The following is a 26,308-nucleotide window of genomic DNA, read 5'->3' on the forward strand; positions in this document are numbered from 1 at the left end:
TGTCATGTTGTGTGATACGTGCTGCTACTTTGCTCTTTGTTATTGTCACCGTTTTTATCGACTGCCGTAAAAATGTAAAACCCCTGGCTTCCGCCTGGCGCAGTCCCCTGCTGTCCATGATGGATGAGTGAAGTGAGGATAGTCAAGACTGAGTGTAGCTCCTGCACAGAGACGCCAGTGCCTAACACTCCCCCTGCAGGAATATTCCTCACCGTGCCTGTGCCTGTGTCTGTGGGAGCAGCTCCTCTTGTCTGCAGCAGTTCACTGACAATAACACCAGCAGCAATGAATGCAGTCAGCTTTTGTCGCGGCTATTGAACTGTCGCCTTCGTGCCAGCGAACGTGTTGAGAATGAAACCCCCGGGCGGCATCTTCGTGTCTGTTTTTCTTTTCGCTGCAGAGTTGGTCGCAGCCCTGTATCTCAGCAGCACGTACCGATCTGCCGGGGACAGGATCTGGCAGGGGCTCACACTGGTCTTCGTGCTGGTGCCGTCAATCCTGGTGCAGTTCACTCTAACCTTCGTGCACCGGGATGTGAGCAGGGATAGACCCCTGGTGCTGTTCCTACATCTGTTACAGCTGGGACCGTTCGTCAGGTAGGCAACTTTCAGTCCGCATCATTGCTGCTGCTGTTGCTGCGAGGATTCAGTGGTGTGGTTGCATGCAGGGAGACAGCTGAGGAACAATACTGGCTTCAAATGAATTCACCGGGAAACAAATGTGCTGTGTATTTGGGTGATGAATAATGAGCTGGGGAAATCGGGTTATCCTTACTAACAATGTTAGGTTGGGATTGGCTGCAGACATCATAGCTCCGTGTACCGTGGTAAGGAACAAAGAATGAAAATGATTTATTAATTCGATAATAACGAGTCCAACCAACTCAGCACTCTCGTCCCGAATTCATTTGCATTCATCTGTGAGGTAACATGGTGGCTTGAAATATTGCAAACACCAGCCCCGTGCAGTCCGTTTATAATCGAGAACAGTTTGTGAAAATAGGAGGGGATGCCTTGGCCCAGTTCCTGCACAGAATGAGGCGTACGACAGACATTTGGTGAATTAAGGATATCGTCCTCGAAGGGGGCGTGAGAGGAAGGTTGAAAATAGGCGAGGTGAGCAGATACATGCGCACATGAGAATTCTGTGCTCCAGTTTGCTGGACCAGAAATCAATGCTGCAGTCAATTCTTTTGATTCTCAAACACAATCCGGCGAGAGTGATGAGGAGCGAGAGCATAGCTTTGAGCGTGTACTCACACTTGAGTGTATATTCAAACTCGCGTTACATCGAGGATGAAATTAGTCTCCTGGTTACATCATTGTAACAGCGACATCGCATACTCCCCAATGGTGAAGTAATTTGTCACTGTTCACTCTCCATCACTGTAACGAGAGCGGTTTGGCCTGAAATGAAACCGCAATATCTCTGCATCATGTGGAGTCTGCTCAATGATCAGGTTCCAGACTGAAGCTTAGACAATCGAGCACAAATGATAGCTGTACAATTTGCAACCTTCCCTTTATAAAGGATGTATATGGATATTGCTGTACCTACTGCTTCCCAGCAATCACCCAGTTACATTAAAACGGAGTCGCCAATTAACCCGATAAAGTCCAACCGTTATTACAATGAAAGCAGCTTCGCTCGAATCTGACCCAGTTTGTTTGGAGTAAAATATAACACCATGATTAAACAACAGTAGGCATGCTTATAAAGGGCTATATAGAAAGGTTTGGGGCGGGGTTAGCGTCAAAATTACACCAATGCAAAATCAGGATATTTTATATAGCAGTCCTGCAAATATCTCTGAATTAAGCAATATTTTGTTAAAGGCTGTAATCATCACTATGTGCTAATCCAGGCATATCTACAGATGTCAACCTATCAGTATTTTGCCCAGCTGCCCGTGTTGTGATGACTGCTGACGCTCACGATTAACTTTTACAAATGTTCATTGAAGTGACAGTAGGCCGTGCCTGTAGAGAACAGTAAGCAGGTAGTGCAAACTGTGTTTAGCCATAGCTGGAAAGGATAGCTTTGCCGGATATGTACAACCCTTTTGCCCCGCTGTAAATATATTTTAATTAAACGTTCACCAACCACTTCGTGTAACGCAACCAAAATCATGCTTTATTGCTCATCCTTCTTTTGCTATAACCTAATATGCCCTGGAATTCACCAAGAGAAATACAAGGGGATGCCAACACGTTTAAACTACCGAAAAGTTTATTGTCATTAAAAGAATATTAAGGATATGAGAAATGGGCAGCGCTAAATTAAACGGGTACAGTCATTTCAGTCCATTGGGAAGAACTCACTGCTGAGTGTACAGTATTAGAAGATTTCAATGAGAATAAAGTCAATCTATCAACCAGCAATTATTTCTTGTGGCACTTGAGGAAATGCTTCTATGGAGAACTAGGGACAGTGAGCACTCAGTAAGCAATTAATGTTGGAAATATGAATAGTAAATGAAAAAAATGTTATGTTTAAGTAGTGCATGATCATGTGTTATTTTGGTAAACCATGATAACCAATAATTCAACATTAACCTGTAACGGAATTAAATTTTAATTGAATTACCAAGACTTGAAACATTACAGTATCTGTACAATATTCTGCATTATTTAATTGAGAGTCATATTACTGAGTTTATATCTTAACTAGAGGTTTTGGCAACAAATACCTGCACTCTCCAACCTAAACACCTAACTCATTCTCTTAAGTGTCTGTCAAATTCTCTAATTTCTCTATGAAGTCTTCCTCATCTCCAGTCTATTCCAAGCTTTTCTTATACTGCTTTCTATAATTCAAAGCCAGGGTTTATCAGATCAGTCATTGACGAACATTAATCATGTTATTGTCCTATTATAAGGTTGACATGCACAGAAGAACCCTGGTTTCTCATATTTTCAGTTTTCTGACCTTGCTTACATCAGATATTTGCCTGTTGTGTGACATTAGAAAAGGAAATGTTTTAATTTTGAGATATTTGATGCGCTTAATAGCCAAATTATTCTGGTTAGATGCCTCTCCTTACCATGACCTGATTCAAGGCACCAGTCCTCCCTAGATTCTTTGTCACATTCCAATTGAGGAAATATTGATATCATGATCATGTTTCTTGGCAGGTCATTCAGAAGCCAGAGGTGTTACCATGGCATGGGTCGAATTTTCACTGTGGCAGCTGGTGGAATATAAATTCAATGAATAAATCTGGAATATAAAACGACTGTTGATAGTAATTATCATGGAATTTTTTTTATAATTAAATCTGATTCACTAAAGTAATTTGGTAAAGGAAATCTGTCATCTGTACGATCATCTTAACTACTGGCTGAAATGCCCCAGCATGCTACTCAGTTTAAGGCAATTAGGGTTGGGAAAAAATATTGGCTTTTTAAACAATGTTCAGATCCCCTAAAAACAGAAAAAATACATTACGATATACCAAAGAGTCTGTTTCTGAGCTTTATGACTCTATGATTTTATAAATGTTCAAAACAGGTTTTTATCCAGAGAGACAACTACTGAATGCATGAGAGAGCTCACATTTTTTTCTGCAAAACTATGACCATGTAATTAGATTATTTTTTTTAAAATGAATTAAGTAAAAACTTGATAATTGTTGGAAATGAATGAGAACTAAATTTTAGTGAGTTAGCACACTACCAATCAGGCAGCAGTGGTAGAGCCATTCAGAATTAATCAGTCAATTTATGTCGATGATGTTGTAAGACAGTGTGGCATTAAATAACAAAGAATTAGAAAATTATTTAAAGCTAAATATAGTCACATGAGAAATTAAGATTTAATTACAGGAAATAAGTATGTACAAGTAATTTTTAGTTATGTTTCTATTTTAAAGTTGTGTTAAGGTTCTTTATAATCCAAGATTTAAAGAACTGAATGATTGTTAATGATAGAGTTGAGATTCTGTGATCCCATGTTACCATGTTATTTCATATTGTTCCTTTAGGGAACTTCACTTGAAAGAAACTTGATGACAGAATTGGGGTCACAATCACATAGGTTGATCCTTGAACCATGAGAGATTTTAGAATCAACCCCTTAATTTCCACAGTGCTAACATGAAATTTTAAAAAATGTTAAACTCTCACATTTAGAATCCCTGCAGTGTGGAAGCGGGCCAGTTGGCCCATTGAGTCCACACCAACCCTCTGAAGACCATCTCTCATAGACCCACTCCATTCCTGTAACCCTGCATTTCCTATGGCTAATCCACGTAGCCTACAAATTCCTGGACACTATGGACAATTTTGCATGGCCAATCCACCTAACCTGCACATATCTGGACTGTGGAAGGAAACCGAAGTACCCAGAGGAAACCCACGCAGACTTGGGTTGAATGTGCAAATGACACACAGTCGGCCGAGGGTGGAATCAAACTCAAGTCCCTGGCACTGTGAGGCAGCAATGCTAACCACTGAGCCACCACACCACCATTTCTACAGCTGGGACATAGACAACTAAGAAATCTCAAGTAAGATGGTGCAAAATAAAATTTAATGGAAGAGGAATGTAAAAGAAGGCCGCTGTCATGTCCTTGGGGCAGATGCCCTGCTGTTTTCTAGTTTTCAATTAAAAATATGTTTATGGAGTACATGGGGCAGGCTTCATGGGTAGAAAATAGATAAAGTAAGACACATGATAGTGCTCCTAAAACTAATCCATCACTGGCAGAGTAGCAGGAATGAAAGTGCTTATGACAACCCAGTGAAGAAACTGCAGTTTTATAAACATAATAATAATGTCAGCAAGTAAATGGATTCAACATTAGAACTCATCAGCGCAGTGATTATTTAAGAACTGAGGCTTGAATGGTTACTTGGTTACTGTATTAATTAGAGCAATAATACACATGCAAAATACAATGAGTGCTGGACATTTGAAAGAAGAACCTAAATGCTGAAAACAGTCATACAGCATCTTCGGAGAGAGAAAAACAGGATGAATCTTTGAAATTGAGATTACCTTTCATCAAAAATAATTTTAACAAAAGGTCATCGTGACCAGTTGCGCCATGCCAACCTGAGTATTTCCAGTATTTTTGGTTATAAATTAGAAAAGATATTGCACCGTAAAGTGATACATTAATTCAACAAGATTTCATAGTACTTCTTTCAAGCTCTTTCCTGTTTAATATTTCAGGTGCCTTGAAGCCTTATGTATTTACCTAAATGTTGGTAGAGTTGAAGAACCTTATGTCAGTATTACCAAAAAGAAGCAGATGAGAAAAAATGGCTACTCCGAAGAAATTGAGAAGGAAGTGGGTCAAGCGGAAGGCAAAATGTTCACACACAGAGCAGCTTTTAACCGGACTTCAGTGATTCAGGCTTTCATAGGCTCTGCACCCCAACTTACCCTCCAGCTCTATGTCAGTGTAAAGGAACAGTTTGTAACACCTGGTAGAGGTACGTGTTTTCATCATCTGAAATTACACATTTACCTAAAGTTACTCCACTAAGTGGTACATCATTTGGATAAGAGTTTGAATTCAATGTAAACAAATTGGATGAAGATCTGTTATCAGGTCGTGTTATATCCAGACATCAGCATCATTTCTGTTGAAACATTGGCTTAGAGGAGGTCCAGAGGAGGTTCACATGGATCATCCTGGAAAAGAAGAGCTTATCATATAAATAGAAATTGAGGATTCTGGACTCAATGAGGGGAGATCTAATTGAAACATAGAAAATGCTGAGAGACCTGGAGAGAGTGAATGTCATAGTGTCATAGAGATGTACAGCATGGAAACAAACCCTTAGGTCCTTCACGTCCATGCTGACCAATCTAGTCCCACCTGCCAGCACCCAGCCCATATCCCTCCAAACACATCCTTTTCAAGAATATGGAGAAGATATTTCCTTTAGTAAGCGAGCATTGGACTGAAGGTTACAGTCTCAGTGTGAAGGGATGACCCTTTAGAACTTAGATGAGGAGGAATTGTTTCAGTCAGAGGTGGTGAATCCTAGAACTCATTGCTGCAGAAGACTGTGGAGGCCAAGTCATTGAGTATGTTTAAGACAAAGATAGATAGGCTCTTGATTAGTAAGGAGATCAACGGTTACAAGCAGAATGCAGGAGAATGGGGTTTAGACACATTTCAGCCAGGATCAAATGGCAGAGTAGATTCGATGATCCAAATGGCCTAATTTTGCCCCTTTGTCTTATGGTCTTATTCGTAATGAGGAAATTAATGGAATTGAAGAGTGACTAATCCCTGGGACCTGACAGTTTCCATCTATGGCTGTTAAAGGAAATGGTGGACCACATTGTAGATGTCCTAAGTATAATCCTTCAGAGTTTCCTGGATACAGAGTCGTCCCTCTAGAATGGAAAATTGCACATGTCACTCCATGTTTTAAGAAGGGCAGAAGAGGGAAACCAGGGATTCATAGATCAGTTGGCCTAATATCTGTAGTAGGGAAGTTGTTAGGGCCCATAATCAAGAATGGACACTTTGAAAATAATCAGTTAATCAGGGAGAGCCAGCATGGAATCATGGCATGTAGGTCATGTCCGATAAACTTCATTGCATTTTTATGAAGAGGTGACTAAAGTAGTGGATGGGGAAATGTCTATGGATCTTGTTTATGTGGACTGCTAGAACACATTTGAAAGTCTTTCACAAAAGAGACTGTTAGCTACAATAGAAGTCCATGGAATTGAGGGCAAATTAGTGTCATTGTTTGGAAATTAAGTAACAGAAGTAGGGATAATGGGTAGGTACTCAAATGGACTGGATGTAATCAGAGGTGTCCCATCAGGATCTGTGTTAAGGCCTTAACTATTCACATTATTTATTAGAGATTTGAATAATAGCAAAGAAAATCATACATCCAAATTTGCTAATTACACAAAGTTAGGCAGCATTGTAGACAGTGTAGATGATAACATAAAATGACAAAGGGATATTGATAGACCAAGTGAATGGTTAGATGGTATTCAATGTAAGCAACTGCGAAGTTTTCCATTTTGGACCAAAAAAAGACAAATCACATTACTTTTTATATTGTATGAAGTTAGATGTATGAAGTTGTCCAGAGTTACTTGTGGGATCAGGTTCATAAATCTTTAAAATGTCATGAACAGGTACAGAAAATAATCAAACAACCTAATGGAATGTTGGCCTTTATATAGAGATAGGACTCCAGTACAAGGACACAGAGGTCATGCTGCTGTTATACAAAATCCTGGTTACACTCCAATTGGAGTACTGTGAGCAGGTCCGGGCTCCACATCTTAGGTAGGATATATTGGCTTTGGAGTGAATAAGATCTTCGAGGAGAAAGTGAGGACTGCAGATGCTGGAGATATCAGAGCTGAAAATGTGTTGCTGGAAAAGCACAGCAGGTCAGGCAGCATCCAAAGAGCAGGAGAACGACGTTTCAGGCATGAGCTCTTCTTCAGGAATTCCTGAAAAATTCCTGAATTTCCAGCAACACATTTTCAGCTTTGGCGTGAATACTAGAACTCATTGCTGCAGAAGACTGTGGAGGCCAAGTCATTGAGTATGTTTAAGACAAAGATAGATAGGCTCTTGATTAGTAAGGAGATCAACGGTTACAGGCAGAATGCAGGAGAATGGGGCTCAGACACATTTCAGCCAGGATCAAATGGCAGAGCAGACTCGATGAGCCAAATGGCCTAATTTTGCTCCTTTGTCTTATGCTCTTTCAAGGTTAAGAGGATAGATTTTACAAATTAGGCCTGTTTTCTCTAAAATTCAAGTTAAGAGGTGATCTGATGAAGTCTTCAAGATGTTAACAGGAAAAGGCAGAGTAGGCAAAAAAAAACTCTTTCCACTGGTTGAGAATTCTGGATCAAAGGGAGCATTGTCTGACAATTTGGGCCAGATCATTCAGGGGAGATGTTAGGAAGCACTTCTATACATTAAGGGTGGTAGATGCTTGGAACTCACTTCCATAGCAGTGGATGTTGGATCAGTTATTAATTTTAAAGCTGTGAAAGATAAATTTTGTTAAAAAAAGGTATTAAGGGAGACATTCCAACGGCAAGTATGCAGAGTTCAGCCACAGATCAGCCACAATCTCATTGAATGATACAGCAGGCTCAAGGAGCTGACTAGGTAAAAGTAGGTACTGCAGATGCTGGAGATTAGAGTCAAGATTAGAGTAATGCTGGAAAAGCACAGCAGGTCAGGCAGCATCCGAGGAGCAGGAAATTCAACATTTCAGGCAAAAGCCCTTCATCAGGATTGAGGCTGGCAGCCTTTGAGGTGGAGAAATAAATGGGAGGGCGGTGGGGCTGGGGAGAAGGTAGCTGAGAGTGCAATAGGTTGATGGAGATGGGGGCGAAGGTGATAGGTCAGAGGAGAGGGTGGAGCGGATAGGTGGGAAGGAAGATGGACAGGTAGGACAGGAGATGAGGATGGTGCTGAGCTGGAAGGTTGGAACTGGGGTAAGGTGGGGGAGGGGAAATGAGGAAACTGGTGAAGTCCACATTGATGCTATGGTGTTGAAGATGAGGCGGAAGATGAGGCGTTGTTCCTCCAGATGTCGGGTGGTGAGGGAGTGGCAATGGAGGAGGCCCCGGACCTGCACGTCCTTGGCAGAGTGGGAGGGGGAGTTGAAATGTTTGGCCACAGGGCGGTGAGGTTGATTGGTGCGGGTGTCCCAGATGGGGCATGTCCCGTCCTCATGACCTGTCCCACCTGTTAATCTTCCTTCCCACCTATCTGCTCCACCCTCCTCTCTGACCTATCACCTTCACCCCCACCTCCATCCACCTATTGCACTCTCAGCAACCTTCTTCTCAGCCCCACCCCCCTCCCATTTATTTCTCCACCGCGAGGCTTCCAGCCTCATTCCTGATGAAGGGCTTTTGCCTGAAACATCGATTTTCATGCTCAGCAAGCTGAACAGCCTACTCCCGGTCCTATGTCTATCGTCTGGTAAAAATTTTCTCAATTTTATTAGAAAACGATTATTATCTTTCATCAAATGATTATTCTGGTCAGCAGGGATAGCAGCATCACAAATATGTCCAGAATAAACCATATTGTTCTTCTACTGTTTATGTGACTGAAATAATCCTCTTAGAATAGAAGGAAGGGAGTTATTTATTCAAAGGGGTGAAAATGCATACAAAATGGATGCAATTCTCATAATACTAATTTGTTTGGAAGTTTGAACTTAGCCCAGAATTTTTTTCTGAATTACTGATTACCATAACTTGAACTTGCCTGAAACTGTTAAACCAAAGCCTGCATGATTTCCATGTTAGTAATGATTTGATATATTTTTAAAAAGCAGTCTATATGGGTGTTTTTCACTGAAGGCATGGCATGCTATGCATCGGATACAGCAGCACATTGCAGGATAGCTCAAGGGCCAAGAGGGATGGTGCACAGGTTCTGTGTAACATCAGAGGTCCTGCTGGGGCAATCCTAGGAACAGACAAATACCTATAAAGTGCTTAATAAGGTGGCGTGACAGAGCACTTACTGCTTTAAAGTGAGAATTTCCAGAAAAAGTGTTGATGAAACCTTGACCATGTATAGCCAAAAGTCCTGTGTTGAGTTTCAGAGATCCACTTTAATTTCCAGCAACAACAAACATGAAATGGAGAGTGTCCTTTAAGTAGATAAACTGAACTGAGAAACTGGCATTGCAAATTAATTTGTCAGCCTAAGATACTATTACTGGAGTGTAGTCCACCAGCAAGGGAGCAATTTGAAATAAGAGATATAATTAGGATGAAATTTCAACAAAATTTGGATGTGACTGTTACAAATATAGCAATAAATTACAAACATACAACATTCTTCATTTACAAAATGCTAAGAAATACCCTTGGCCAATGAATAATAGATGCAAATAAATATGATTGCAAAATACTGTCAATGCTGGAAATCTGAAATAAAACAGAAAAAACTAATGTTCAGTCAAACTGACAGCATCTGTAGAGAGAGAAGAACAAAATTAACTGATAACCAAGTTGTGGTGTCACGATTTAATACTTGTCTAGTGCAAGATATCCTATTTAAGTAGTTGAAGCCAGGAACATCGCCTGAATAAACAGCTGACTGTCACATAAAATGACAAGTAATGCTCAGTGAAACATCAGCATGGTATTTTCTATGGTTAACACTTCAACTACTACTCTTGGATAACAGCAACCAGTTATTTTGATGTTAGTAATTTGTTGATGTGATTGCATGTATTTGATACATCAATGTAAAGAAGTTATGATCCTATTGCTTTTATATTGCTACTTTGATCAACTCTTCACTCATGTTTTTAAAATGTACCTATGTCTTTCTTTTACTTTCTATATACAGCTTGCTTCATAGTTTACAGTATTCCTTATTTTTGTGCTGCATGCAAATGTTGTTGTGCTTTCAAGTTTAGGACAAATTTAGAGAAAAATAAGAACTGATCTCTGAAGGATACAATTGTTTACATATTCCAATAAAAATATCCATTCCCCATTCATTTCTCTTTACGTTTAATCTGTTTTCAGTCCATGCTGCAACACTTTTCTAATACTTAGGGGTGACTGTCTATGGCAATTCTCCTAACTGACTGCAAAACCACCTAAGTGTATTTCCACCCATTTCTATTACGGTACTGGTCTAACTTATTGTTACCTTGGCGACCAAATTCTGTGGCTGCGTTACATTTTAGTACACTTCTGTGAACAATTATTGATCATTTTTGGATTTCTTTTATCATTTAAAAAAACTCAGTTTTGTTTCATTTTCAGGAGTACTAATGGTTATTTCTCTACTTACCATTGTATATGGAGCCTTGCGGTGCAATATCCTCGCTATCAAAATCAAGTATGATGAATATGAGATACATGTGAAGCCTGCAGCCTACATCTGCATATTTCTGTGGAGAAGTTTTGAGATTGCAACCAGAGTTGTTGTTTTGGTCCTTTTTAGCTCTGTGTTGCAGATATGGATCCTTCCTGTAGTTCTCTTGAACTTTTTTACATTCTTTTTCTATCCATGGGTATTATTCTGGAACAGTAAATCACCTTTCCCTGAGAACATTGAGAAAACATTTACAAGAGTAGGTACAACAATAGTATTATGTTGCCTTACATTCCTCTATGCAGGTGTTAATATGTTCTGTTGGTCAGCAGTTCAACTCAAGCTAAATGATCCTGACTTAATTAATAAGTCTCAGAATTGGTACAGACTAGCAGTGTACTATATGTTAAGATTCATTGAAAATGCTGTTCTTATTCTCTTATGGTACATCTACAAAACTGATGTATATACCTATATATGTGCTCCTTTGTTGGTTATGCAGTTGTTAATTGGATACTGTATTGCAATATTTTTTATGCTGGTCTTTTATCAGTTCTGCCACCCATGTAAAAAACTTTTCACCTCCAGTATTTCTGAAAGATTAATAGCTTGCATCCATTTTGTTTTTCACTGCCATTGTCACAAATCCTCTGAACCTGTAGAAAGAGCTGTCTTAGAACCCAATAATGCCAATGACCATGAACAAGGTGCTCAACCTAACCCTAAGTCTCAAGATTAGAAGAACCTTCCAAATACAATAGTAAATGCACATTGTTCTCATTTTTGTGTACTTATCCAGTTTGTTTGGATACAATTTTCATGTTAATTTCAAAGCTTGTCTTCAGATGAATTCTGCAGCTTAAAATTGCAAGGAAAGGTGATTGATCCTTAAGCATTGCAACTCAATCTGCAATTAATTTCAGTGAGACATGACAGTAACCTTAACAAAAATAGATTTCCAGCATGAAGAACCTGGCAGGAGAACATAGCATGTAGTCTGACTTCATGGGATTTTTATTCCATTCATATTAATGACTGGAAATTAACTTTCTAATATGTACTTCCAGTGGGTGAAGTTTGTCCTGTTAACAATGCAGTACCAAATAAAGTGCCATTTCTAGTTGCTGCTTTTAAACTCATTAGCTTTGTATTGTACAGATTCTTGAGTGTGCATTACTGAAGTGGAATTGGAGATGAACAGAATTGAAATATCATCCTTTCTTGTGCACTCTGCCAATTTGAATAAGTTACAGCAATCACTTTTTTTTTCCAATTTGTATTTATCTTCAATTTATAGGTGGAGTTTAATGGTTTCTTTGAATGGAAATCTCATTCACCTTGAAACTATTTGTGATAATAGCAGTGTTAATCCATTCATTGGAATATTCTCTTTCTACTATTTGAAAATAAGCCTTACTCTTTATAATCAAGTAGTTAAATACTCAGCTTGGAAAACTGTACAACTACAATACCATAAATAATTCCCAAATATTGACCTCCTGTCAAATGTCCTGCAAATGTTGCTACATAAGTTTTGGTGCAAAAAGATCCAGTATGATTTTAAAATTATTCAGTGATCATTATTCAATGTCATATTTTGAAATTTTATCAGAATTCAAATAGTAAAAGTAACACTTCTTATCCACAAATCCATGACTAGAAAATAAGCTGTGATACAATCTTGGAAGCCTCTGATTTGTTCAAAATTAACTTCAAAACAGTTAAATGCCTGTTTAACTATTCTCAGATCTTATCAATTGAACCAAGACAGATTTTGGAATACTGAACTTCTTTTATAGGGGTACCTCTATCCCACTGCATAGCTTTTAAAAGCTTTATTTTTCTCTCACTCTATTTTCTCCAGTCTCCCTTTTTAAAGGGAATTAACTCCCTTTGTTGTGGTTCTTTGGGCAGGTGTCACTTCCTTTACTATAATATGATAAGGATTCACATGCAAGTCTAAATAATGAGAGTAAATAGGGATTCCAATATGAAAACTGAGCCCAGTCCTACTTTCATTTAACATTAATGCATGCATTATTTCAGAAAAAAAGCAGTGAATCATGGTTTAAGGTAAGGAATGTGTTGTATATTTGAAAAACAAATTCCATCCCAACTTCCAAAATTCAATTCACAAGTATACCTCACCTCCCTTCGTTCTAGTGCCAACACTCCTTCAGGTGCTAAGGATCAATGGATCTCTGAATTTTTCCCCACGAACCCTGTCCTATCAAAACTCTTTCAGAGATGGATTTAGACTTACTCATTATTCTAATATCACAGCTTGTTTAAGAAAAATCCTTGTTAGTGCAGGGTATACATAGTCGTTTGGAAGGAAAGCACTTGATGGGCTGAATTAACCTTTTACATTTTAATATGATGTTCCTGAATCACATGCTAAGCTTGTCATATATGAATTAACATGAAATGTAGAACTTGCTAATTATTCACTGCAACTTGAGATGTAATATACCTCAGTTAATAGATGTCTATTGTTAAAAATAATGAATTTGTATACTTGTTTGGCAAAGTTAATCACTGCTATATGGTTACTTGGTAGCAAAGTAGAAGTAGGATTTTTGAATCAAGTAGTGCACTATAACCTGTTAGACATACTCATTAAATTGTGAAAGCCCCATTGTAGCATTCAAGTGTTAAACATCAACGTCCAGGCAAGCAATGTCTAAAAAGTAATGAAAGCTCTGTAACTTCAGTGTGTGATGGTCAGGATGAGAAAAAAAGTGCAATTAATTGACTTGTAAATTAGATGTATCTATTTCTTTTGGAACACTATAGAAGAAAAATTAACTGCTTCACAGTTTAAGATCCTTCACTCAACTTGGGGTTTCCACAGTAAACTATTTGGTATCACCACCAATTTATATGCTTTCTGTTTTTGAGAGAAATGCCATTAAAAAATATCTAATATGGACATGAAGAACAACACTAAAAATCTGACCACCCAATAGTTGACAATCTTGACAGGTCATCACATTTTGTTTGGCTTAATTCACCCTGTCTGATTGTGTCTCCTGAATTAGGTTTTATACCTCTAACAGCTGGGAAAAATGCTCCTTTCCTACCCTAACTCTAGTATAAGGAAAAACTGACACAAGTACTTCTTCACTTGAGGCTAGGATTGGGCTAGCAAGTTTGAATAAATCACAGAAAACAATTTTCTGGGGAAAAGTGTTTCAAAATTTGGCACATTAATTACAGTAGCGCTGCAATTTTCAGTGAAAATTATTTATAGATCTAAGTGACTACAATCTTTATGGAATGTGCATAATGTAATAACTACTTGAAAAAAATCCCTTTAACAGTGTGTTGATAAGATGTAATTATGAACGTATTCTTAAAAGACATTGAGAAAATAAACAATTTCAAAGACAAATGCAGAATCTTGTAAATATTTGCTATAGATAGAACAGTCACAAACATTAAATGAAGTTTGCATATAATAATAGTTTTATTTAATATATTGTCTTGTGTTTCCAATGGAACTGAAAGCAGTTGCTCCATTTTACAGATATTTGATGACTGTAGCTCTAATGTAAAATAAATTAATACATAGAAATGAATTTTGTATCTTATGATGCATTATTTGTATACACCTTATTTAAGAATAAATAGAGTACTTTTGATATAAATCGCATAACCCACAGTGTCCTCCTCTTCCCCATTCCAGCCTTTGAATTCCACCATAACCGGTAAACTTCCATTCTGAGGTGTTACTATTATCTGGAATTCATCTGTATTATACAAGTTCTGCTATTTGTGGGAACTGTAGAAGAGTTTTCACCGTATGATTTCACATCGTTTGAGAATAAAAATTTCAGTCCAAAGTAGCATGCTTGAAGGAGTGAAATTCACCACCTGTTGCGCAATGCATTAACTACAGATTTTAATATCTAATCCTTTTTCTTCACATGCATTCAGAAACTGTATCTGGAGTCAATCCTGAACAGCAACAATAACAGATTATGTTACAGAGGTGTTCTGGTGCAAAAAGAATCCATTTGGCTGATCATGTCTGGAGACCAACTCTCCAAGTCAGCATTTGTTTCACTTAATAATCATATAATGCGCTCTTGAATGCCTCAATTATACCTGCCTCCATTACATTTCTAGGCCGTGCATTCCATATGCTAACCACTCATTGTATGAAAATGTTCTTTCACATCATATTTGGGGTTTTTCTAAATCACTTTAAATCTGTACCATCTGAATCTCAATCCAGTTCTGAAGGGGAACAGTTTCTCCCTAATTAATCCAGCCTTTTCAAAACTTCTTTGCTTTCTTCCCTGCAAAGAAATCAATCCCAACCTCTTTAATCTGTCCTTATAACTGAAGTTTCTCATCCCTGGAACCATTCTTTTAAATCTCTTCTGCACTCTCTCCAATGTGTGCATATCCTACTTATCATGTGGCACACAAAACAGATCACAATTCCTCAGCTGAGGATATTATTAAATTGGAGAGGGTGCAGAAAAGATTTACAAGGATGTTACCAGGACTGGAGGGTATGAGTTATAAGGAGAGGCTGGATATGCTGAGATGTTTTTCACTGGAGCAAAAGAGGTTGAGTTTTATAAGGTTTATAACATAATGTAGGGCATAAATAAGGTGAATAGTGAGGGTCTTTTCCCTAGGGTGGGGGAGTTCAAAACCAAGGGACGTAATTTTAAAGTGAGAGGAGAAAGATTTAAAAAGGGACCTGAGGGCAACTTTTTCACACAAGAGGGAGGTGTTTATGTGGCATGAACTGCCAGAGAAAGTGCAACTGTTGTAACATTTAGAAGACACTTGGACAGGTACATGAATAGTAAAGGTTTAGGAGGATATGGGCTGAACACAGACAAATGAGACTAGTTTAGTTTGGGGAAACCTGGTTAGTATGGACAAGTTGGACCAAAGGGTCTCTTTCCATGCTGTGCCCATGACTACTCCTTTGGTTTGGAGAAAGAGGGAGGATTGGAAAGAGAAGTTATTCAGGGTGAGGACCAGTTCAGTCAGTCGAAGAAGGGTGTCAGTGGAAGGGTACTGGTTGGTACGGCGAGAAAGGAAGAAGCGGAGGGCTTTGAGTCCTTCCTGATGGGGGATGGAGGTGTACAGGGACTGGATGTCCATGGTGAAGATAAGGCATTGGGGACCGGGGAAGCGCAAATCATGGAGGGGGTGGAGGGCGTGGGTGGTGTCCCGAACGTAGGTGGGGAGTTCTTGGACTCAGGGGGACAGGACCGTGTTGAGGTATGCAGAGATGTGATCGGTGGAGCAGGAGCAGGCTGAGACAATGGGTCGGCCGGGGAAGTCAGATTTGTTCCTGCCCAAAATCTACAAACCTGACTTCCCCGGCCGACCCATTGTCTCAGCCTGCTCCTGCTCCACCGATCACATCTCTGCATACCTCAACACGGTCCTGTCCCCCTCAGTCCAAGAACTCCCCACCTATGTTCGGGACACCACCCACGCTCTCCACCCCCTCCATGATTTGCGCTTCCCTGGTCCCCAATGCCTTATCTTCACCATGGACATCCAGTCCCTGTACACCTCCATCCCCCATCAGGAAGGACTCAAAGCCCTCCGCTTCTTCCTTTCTTGCCGCACCAACCAGTACCCTTCCACTGACACCCTCCTTCGACTGACTGAACTGGTCCTCACCCTGAACAACTTCTCTTTCCAATCCTCCCACTTCCTCCAAACCAAAGGAGTTGCCATGGGCACCCGCATAGGCCCCAGCTACGCCTGCCTCTTTGCAGAATATGTGGAACAGTCCATCTTCCTCAGCTACACTGGCACCACCCCCCACCTTTTCTTCCGCTACATCGATGACTATATCGGCGCTGCCTTGTGCTCCCACGAGGAGGTTGAACAGTTCATCCACTTTACCAACACCTTCCATCCCGACCTCAAATTCACCTGGACCGTTTCAGACTCCTCCCTCCCCTTCCTAGACCTTTCCATTTCTATCTCGGGCAAACGAATCAACACGGACATTTACTATAAACCGACCGACTCCCACAGCTACCTAGACTGCACCTCCTCCCACCCTGCCCCCTGTAAAAACGCCATCCCATATTCCCAATTCCTTCGGCTCTGCTGCATCTGCTCCCAGGAGGACCAGTTCCCATACCATACAACCCAGATGGCCTCCTTCTTCAAAGACCGCAATTTCCCCCCAGAAGTGATCGACAATGCCCTCCACCACATCTCCTCCACTTCCTGCTCCTCCACCCTTGAGCCCCGCCCCTCCAACTGCCACCAGGACAGAACCCCACTGGTTCTCACCTACCACCCCACCAACCTCCATATACAGCGTATCATCCACCGTCATTTCCGCCACCTCCAAACAGACCCCATCACCAGGGATATATTTCCCTCGCCTCCCCTATCAGAATTCCGAAAAGACCACTCCCTCCATGACTCCCTCGTCAGGTCCACACCCCCCAACAACTCAACCTCCACTCCTGGCACCTTCCCCTGCAACCGCAAGAAATGCAAAACTTGCAGCCACACCTCCTCCCTTACTTCTCTCCAAGGCCCCAAGGGATTCTTCCATATCCGCCACAAATTCACCTGCACCTCCACACACATCATCTATTGCATCCGCTGCACCCGATGTGGCCTCCTGTATATTGGGGAGATAGGCCGCCTACTTGTGGAACATTTCAGAGAACACCTCTGGGACACCCGGACCAACCAACCCAACCACCCCGTGGCTCAACACTTCAACTCCCCCTCCCACTCCACCAAGGACATGCAGGTCCTTGGACTCCTCCATCGCCAGACCATAGCAACACGACGGTTGGAGGAAGAGCGCCTCATCTTCCGCCTGGGAACCCTCCAACCACAAGGGATGAACTCAGATTTCTCCAGTTTCCTCATTTCCCCTCTCCCCACCTTGTCTCAGTCAAATCCCTTGAACTCAGTACCGCCTTCCTAACCTGCAATCTTCTTCCTGACCTCTCCGCCCTCACCCCCTCACCTTGACCTCCTTCCATCTATCGCATCTCCAACGCCCCTCCCCCAAGTCCCTCCTCCCTACCTTTTATCTTAGCCTGCTGGACACATTTTCCTCATTCCCGAAGAAGGGCTCATGCCTGAAACGTCAATTGTCCTGTTCCTTGGATGCTGCCTGACCTGCTGCGTTTTCCAGCAACACATTTTCAGCTAAGATATCTATTTGTCTACCAAAAGTTGTGTGTATGTTAGAACAGTACAGCTCAAGAAAACAGGTCTTGCAGCACACCTTGTCTGTGCCAACCATGATGCTATTCTAAACTAATCCCATCTGCTTGTATATGACATGTACCGTCTATTTGTTGCTTGTTCATGCGTCTATCTAAATGCATTTTTAACATTGTATCTGCTTCTTCCACCTCTCTGTCAGTGCACTTCAGAGTACCCGCTGCCTTCTTTGTAAATAACGTCCTTTAAACCTTTCTTCTCTTGCCTTAAACCTACGTTCCCTAATATTTGATATTTTCACCCTCAGAAAGATACTCCCTAATCTTTCCTTTTATAGTTATATATACTTCAATCAGATCGCCCCTCAGTCTCTAATGGTCCAGCAAAAACAATCTAAGTTTATCCAACCTCTCTCTACAGCTAATACACTCCAATCCAGGCATCATCCTAGTGAACCTCTTCTGCACTCAGTCCAAAACCTCCAAATCTTTCCTATTGTGTGGCAACCAGAACTGTGGGCAGTACTCCAAATGTGGCTTGACCAAAGTCTTATACAGGGAGAAAGTGAGGATTGCAGATACTGGAGATCAGAGTCGAGAATGTGGTGCTGGAAAAGCACAGTAGGTTCGGCAGCATCCGAGAAGCAGGAGAATCGACGTTTCGGACCTAAGTTGAATGAGGCTTGTGGGCCGGGGGCTGAAAGATAAATGGGAGGGGGTTGGGGTTGTGGGAAGATAGCTGAGAATGTGATAGGCAGATGAAGGTGGGGGAGAAGATGATAGGTGGGAGAATAGGGTGGAGTGAATAGATGGGAAAGGTGATGAACAGGTCAAGAGGGCGGTGCAGAGTTGGAGACTTGGGACTGGGATAATGTGGGAGGAGGGGAAATGAGAAAACTGGTGAAATCCACATTGATGTTATGTGGTTGCAGGGTCCCAAGGCGGAAATTGAGGTATTCTTCATCCAGGCGTCAGGTGGTAAGGGTTTGGCAATGGAGGAGGGCCAGGACCTGAATGTCCTTGGCGGAGTGAGACGGGGAGTTGAAGTGTTTAGCCACAGGGCAGTGGGTTGTTTGCTGTGGCGTGTCCCAGAGATGTTCTCTGAAATGATCCGCAAGTAAGCATCCCGCCTGCCTGATGTAGAGGAGACCACACCGGGTACAACGGATGCAGTAGATGACATTGGTGGAGGTACAGGTAAATTTCTGTCAGATGTGGAAGGATTCTTTGGGGCCTTGGACGGAGGCGAGGGGAGTGGTGTGGGTGCACATTTTGCACTTCCTGCGGTGGCAGGGGAAGGTGCTAGAAGTGAGGTGTGGGCTGGTAAGAGGGTGTGAATCTGATAAGGGAGTCATGGAGTGAATGGTCTTTCTGGAACACTGATAGGAGTGGGGAGGGAAATAGATCTCTGGTGGTGGGGTCCTTTTGTAGGTGGCAGAAGTGGCGGAGGATGATGCAATGTATATGGAGGTTGGTGGGGTGGAAGGTGAGGACCAGAAGGATTCTGTCCTTGTTGCGTTGGGAGGGGTTGGCTTCAAGGGCGGAGGTGCAGGAAGTAGGGGAAGTGTGCTGGAGGGCATTGTTGATCACATGGGAAGGGAAATTGCGATATTGGACGAAGGAGGCCATCTGGGATTTTCTAAGGTGGAATTGGTCATTGTGAGAACAGATGTGGAGAAGGCGGAGGAATTGGGAATAAAGGATGACGTTTTTACAGGAGTAGGGTGGGAGGGAGTGTATTCTGGGTAGCTGTGGGAGTTGGTGAGCATTTTAGTAGATGTCTATGGGTCACCAGGGATGGAGCTGGAGAGGTCCAGGAAGGGGAGGGAGGTGTCAGAGATGGTCCAGGTGAATTTGATGTCAAGTTGAAAGGTGTTAGTCAAGTTGATGAACTATTCAATCTCCTTGTGGGAGCATGAGGTAGCACCGATACAGTCATTGATGTAGTGGAGGAACAGGTTAGTGAGGCGGCGGTGGTGGTGCTGGTGTACCTGCAGAAGATGGACTGTTCCACATACCTGACAAAGAAGCAGGCATAGCTGGTTCCCATGCAGGTGCATATGGCTACTCCTTTGGTTTGGAGAAAGTGGGAGGATTGGAAGGAGAAATTGTTAAGGGGGAGGTCTAGTTCAGCCAGGTGGATAAGGGTGTCTTTAAAGGGTATAGGTTGGGATGGTTTGAGAGGAAGAATCAGAGGCCCATGTCATGGCTGATGGATGTGTACAGGGACTGGATGTCCAAGGTGAAGGTGAAGCGTTGGGGGCCAGAAAATGAAAGTGTAGGAGGAGGTGAAGGGTGTGGGTGGTGTCCCGAATATAGGTGGGGAGTTCCTGGACTAAGGGGACAGGACAGCGTCAGGGTATACAGAGATGAGTTCAGTGGAACAGGAGCAGGCTGAGACATGGGGTCGACCGGGGAAGTCAGGTTTGTGAATCTTCGGTAGAAGGTAGAATCTGGAGTCGCTAGGTTCACGGACGATGAGGTTGGAAGTTGTGGATGGGAGATCCCAGAGGTGATGGGGTTGGATGATCTGGAGGATGATGGTTTGGTAATGCGAGGTGAGGTTGTGGTCGAGGGGACAGTAGGAGGTGTTGTCTGTGAGTTGGCAGTGTAGAGGTCAGTGGATACTACCAGTGTGCCCCATCTTGTCTATTGGTTTGATGGTGAGGTTGGGGTTTGAGATGAGGCAGTGGAGGGCTGTGCATTGCGAAGGTGAGAGGTTGGAGTGGTTGAGGGGGGTGGACAGGTTGAGGCGGTCAATGTCACAGCAGCGGTTAGAAATGAAGAGATTGGGGATGGATAACAGGCAGTACTGGGTGTCCACGTGGATGGAGTGTGTTTACAGTTACAATATGATATGCCAACTTTTATATTCAGTGCCCTGACCAATTAAGGCAAACAAACATAATCATTCTTTTCCAGGATTCCTGATGAAGGGCTCTGGCCCGAAACGTCGAATTTCCTGTTCCTTGGATGCTGCCTGACCTGCTGTGCTTTAACCAGCAACACATTTTCAGCAAAGGACCCGATACCCAGCATGAGCAAAACCAATGTAGTGTACAAAATCCCACGCAAGGACTGCACAAAACACTACATAGGACAAACAGGAAGACAGCTAACAGTCCGCATCCATAAACACCAACTAGCCACGAAACGACATGACCAGCTATCCTTAGTAGCCACACACTCAGATGACAAGCAACATGAATTTGACTGGGACAACACCACTATTATAGGATAAGCCAAACAGAGAACAGTCAGGGAATTCCTCGAGGCATGGCACTCATCCACAGATTCAATCAATAAGCACATCGACCTGGGCCCAATATACCGGCCACTGCAGCGGACAGCTGGAACTGACAACCGGAAACGGCAGGTACAAATCACTATAAATGCTGGAGGAAACATCACAGAAGCGCTTCACAGGGGGCTCTCAAGCACTGAGGATGTCACCTAGACAGGGGACGAAAGGCTTGCAACACAAATTCCCAGCTCGGCGAACAGAACCACAACAATGAGCACCCGAGCTACAAATCTTCTCACAATATTTTAGAAACTCATTGGTCGCAAACTTCCTGTCAGAACAACATCCAGTCACAATTATTCTCTTTTATTATATTGCCAAGACAATTTTGTATCCAACTTACCAACTCACTGTGGATCCTATTCAATGTGATCTTTTAGACCAGACTACCACAAGGGACCTTGTCAAATGTTCAGGCTCTTTGGGAAGCTACACTGCTTGAAATAGCAATTGGTCTTCTTTAGACTCTAAAAGTTCTGAGATAGTGTCATCATATTGTTTTGTATGAATTGTTCATTCAAGTTTCTATATTGGCAATTATCCATAAGATGGTCCAAATTATTTATACAGGAGTTGCTCCCCAGATCCTGGCTGTGGTAATTAAAAACTTTGCCTGCTCCATAATGTAGTTTCACTTTGAACTGAAAAAGGAGTCAAAAGCTATAATTACCTCTTCATATGTTGTAGTTTCTTTTGCTATACCTTATCTGACAATAATAGTGTCAGTCCTGATCATATACAGCAATACATAAATCAATCCTTTGTCTAACTTTGTATTGAGGAGTGAAGCAAAACCATTGATGCCGTTGTAGAGAACAAATTGCCCAGTCAGGTCTTTCACAGTCTTAGGAGGACTGATCCTCAGTCTATTTGTAATGTGGGCTATGGCAACTGAACTGCTTCTGTTGTTTTCTTTACTTTTGAAGATTTTACACGTGTCTTTTCTCTCTGCGCTCTGTACAGCACTTCAGATGTCATCCAGGTACTTTTAAAAGATTTAGGGTCTCTGCTTCCATCACCAATTCAGGCAACGAATTCCATTCACCCACCACTCTCTGAGTCAAAACATTTTTCCTCTTGTCCCCAATAATCCTTCTGCCGCTTAGTTAGAATCAATGACCCCTGGTTTTTGAACTCTCAGCTAAGGGAAACAGCTACCTCCTGTCTACTCTATCTCTACCCCTCACAATTATGTGTACTTCAATGATGCCACCCCTCAGTGTTCTCTGTTCCAAGGAAAACCATTCCAAGCTCTCCAAACTCTTCTTGTAGCCACAATTCTCTGGCCCTGGCAACGTTCTAGTAAATCTTCTCTGCACTCTCTCCAGAGCAATTACTTTCCTCTAATGTGGTGACCAGACCTGCACACAATACTCCAGTTGTGGCCTCACCAATGTCTTATATAGTTTCACCATTACATCTCTACTTTTGTATTCTATACATCTGCCAATGAAGGAGAGCGTTCCATATGCCTTCCTTATAACCTTCTCTATCTGTACTACTACTTTTAGAGACCTATGCACTTGCATATCAAAATCTATCACTTCATCTACCCGTGTCAGTACATTCCCAATTATTGCATATTTACTTTTACTGTTTGATCTCTGTAAATGCATTACTCCACACTTAGAATCATAGAGTTATAGGGTCATAGAGACGTACTGTATGGAACCATTCAGTCCAACACATCCATGCCGACCAGATATCCTCACTTAATCTAGTCCCATTTGCCAGTACTTGGTCCATGTCCCTCTAACTCTTTCCTGTTCATAGACCCTCCAGATGCTTTTAAATGTTGTAATTTAACTGCCTCCATCACTTCCTCTATTAGTTCATTCCATACAGGCACCACTTTTGGTGTGAAAAATTTGCCCCTTAGGTTCCTTTTAAATTTTGCCCCTCTCACCCTAAACCTATGCCTTCTAGTTCTGGATTCCCCTACCCCTGGGAAAAGACCTTGTCTATTTACCCTATCTATGCCCCTCATGATTTTATAAACTTCTATATAAGGTCACTCCTAGGCCTCTGACACTCCGGAGAAAACAGCCCCAGCCTATTTAGTCTCCCCCTATAGCTCGAATCCTCCAACCCTGGCAACATCCTTGTAAATCTTTTCAGAACCCTTTCAAGTTTCACAACATCATTCCTGCCCACTCCACCAACCCATCCATATCATTCTGAAGCTTATAGCTATCCTCTACACTAGCCACTACATGGCCAATTTTTGTGTCATCTGCAAAATTCCCATTTGTGCACCCTACATTCAAGTCCAAATTGTTAATGTATAAAACAAACAGCAGGGGACCCAATACCAAGCCCTGTGATGCAATGCTTGAAACAGCTTTCTGTGCTCAGTAGCTAGCTTTAGAGCCAAAGACTTTTTTGGCTTTCAGCTGTAGACAGAAGAATTTAGTGCAAACACAACTACTGGTAAAAAGACATCATTTTAGTGAGCAATAGTGACACAGAATAAAGATATAATTCCCTTTACACAAATCAGCTGTTATTTAACTGAGTAGCAGAACAGGTTTCACAGGCTCTAATTTGTTTATCTTCCCTCTGAGTCACACTACATGTCGACACACATATATCCATTCTTTCCTGGATGCTGGATCATGATTTTACATTCTCTACCAAGCAGCATTAGTATTTGAACTGTAGCAATTCGAGCAGAAGGATCACCAAAATTTTCTCAGGGCAACTGCTGGTTGCCAGACAATTACATTTGCCAGTGGCATCCCAAACCATCCCATCCAGAGAACAAACAAAACCTGAGGAGGAAGAGAATGCCAGGCCCAATAGTAACTGGTATCAAATAACACCTTTGTAGGTTCAAACCCCATTTCCAGGGTTTGAATTCAAAAGTTAGTTTGACATTTTAGTGCATCACTAATCAGCACTGTTTGCCAGAGATATAATATTAAGCCACAGGCCTACCTACTTGTTCAGGTGGACATAAAAGATTCAACATCACTAGTGGAAGAAAATCAGAGCAATTGACCTTATGCCCTGGCTGAACTTTATCTCAAAACCAACATCCTCACAAATGGCTTCCCTTCTTTTTATCTCATTGTTATTTTTGGCCGCTGCTCACACTTTAAAATAGTTCATTGATTGTGATTTTGAGACATGATGGGAACATGAAGAGTATGACACAAGTCCAAACTGGTTTGCCTGCCAAATGTCTCTCTCTCCCTCTCATCCAGTTTGAGATGAGTGAAATTGAGATAATCTAATTGCCAATAATCAAATCCCCAATTCCATAGCCATGGACTGTAGGAAATGAACCATTCACAATTCGATGGTCAAAGCTTTTAACAAGACAATTATCAAAAGAAGTAAACAGACTATTTTGTCTTTCATCCATTATTTCATGAGTCAAGGTGCACAACCAATGCAGAATTTTATATGAATTACTAGAGTCAAGGCACAAGAATGTGAGACTCAATGAAAGTCAAGAAACTGGACATTCCCAATGATGGTTGCCATGGTGCATTGTTTTTCTGTTCCTTTTTTGTTGGTAATAGCAGTGGCCTCAGCATCTTCCTCCAATGCCTTTCTTGAAGTGCCCAGCTCAGCTTGATTGCAACTGAACAAGCGCACTCTCAAGTTTATGTAGCCACCTCCACCAATCAATGCTCTTCCCTCTCCTGCATTGTTAACTCAAGACTAGCACAAGTAGTTGCCTTTTGGTTCTATATGTTCTGCATGTTTCCATTACAGCATCATTGATAGACGTATGCAGTTAGATTCCTCATGTCTGCTGACAACATACAGCTTGATGTCCCCATAACCCATTCATCCCCTCCACTGCACTTGTGCTTTTAGACCACTCCAGTATTGCATGAAATGTAAATCCCCTGAATAAGGAATGGGAAGATTGAAGCTATTCACCCACGTTTTGCACCCAGTAGTGATCAAAAACCAGAAATTATTCCTTACATTTACATTTGACCTGACAATCTCCCACTTCAATGACTTGAAATGTCAGCTGAAATTTTTCCGAGGCAGCAAGGTACCCACTACCAGTGCAGGAAGTACACAGCAACCTCGCTTTGGCAGACACCAGATCCCGACATTGCATTTTTCTGGTGCCATTAATGAAGTAGCTATTGCCATCTGGCCTGCCGTCCAGTAAAGAATGGAAGACATTCCTGAGTATAATCACAGTAGCCTCAACAGTACAGTCATGGCCACTGTAGGGCTGCAGCTGAAGAAAGAACACACTTTAAAATGAGCACTCTCAGAGATAGGTAAATAGGGCCTGGGGTATTGGAGACTGTATGCTCCTGACGAGAGGAGGCAGCAACTAAGGCACATGACTTCAATGGTTACTGGGGGGCCTACATAGCCAAAGCTGCCCAAAGCTGTCCACTTCATCGAGGCCACTCAAAAACCTCAGGTGATTGCCAGTTGATGTGGGGTGTAGGTCCCATTTATCCACTAAACTATCTCAAACGGGCACTGGGCTGGTCGGCAATCTGCCATCTTTCCTGCCTCTGGCAAAAAGAGGCAAATGGCAGGAAAACAACAGGTACTTCACCCATTGACCCTCCACACTATTTTGCCAACCCTCCAGGCTTTGACCTCATCCTCAAAGGGCCGTAAAAATCCTGACCATTAACTCTGCTTCTCCCTCCACAGGTACTCTGTGACCTGATGAGAATTTTCAACGTTTTTTGTGTTTCAGAAGCACCACATCCAATTACCCATGCTATCAATTCTACTCTACTCTCCACAAGCACAGTTACCTGCCATTCACCATCCTGACTTGTGAATATACCACAGTTTCTACAGTGTCACTGGGTTAAAATCCTGGAACTCTTCCTAACAGCGTTGTAGGCATTCCTACACAATATAAACTGTTGTGGTTCAAGAAGACAAGTCAACACCACCTTCTCAGTTGTAAATGGCAATGAAGGACGAACAACAAATGCTAGCCCAGCAAGTTGCACCCAGATCCCATAAAAGAATGAAAAGAAACTTTACTCGAAGGACTAATCAGACTAC

The 26,308-nt window shown here is 41.8% G+C and overlaps 1 protein-coding gene across 1 annotated transcript; it reads left to right on the top strand.

Annotated features, from left to right (window-relative positions):
- Window positions 1–282: 282 nt before the first annotated feature.
- Window positions 283–11,546, top strand: xk (X-linked Kx blood group (McLeod syndrome)). Its single transcript, XM_060832783.1, has 3 exons — window positions 283–596; window positions 5,176–5,438; window positions 10,756–11,546. Exons 1-3 carry the CDS (start codon window positions 352–354, stop codon window positions 11,544–11,546), a joined length of 1,299 nt encoding a protein of 432 aa, XP_060688766.1. The 5' UTR covers window positions 283–351.
- Window positions 11,547–26,308: the final 14,762 nt, after the last annotated feature.

Source organism: Hemiscyllium ocellatum, chromosome 12 (assembly GCF_020745735.1).
Source record: "Hemiscyllium ocellatum isolate sHemOce1 chromosome 12, sHemOce1.pat.X.cur, whole genome shotgun sequence".
NCBI classification, from domain to species: Eukaryota; Metazoa; Chordata; class Chondrichthyes; order Orectolobiformes; family Hemiscylliidae; genus Hemiscyllium; species Hemiscyllium ocellatum.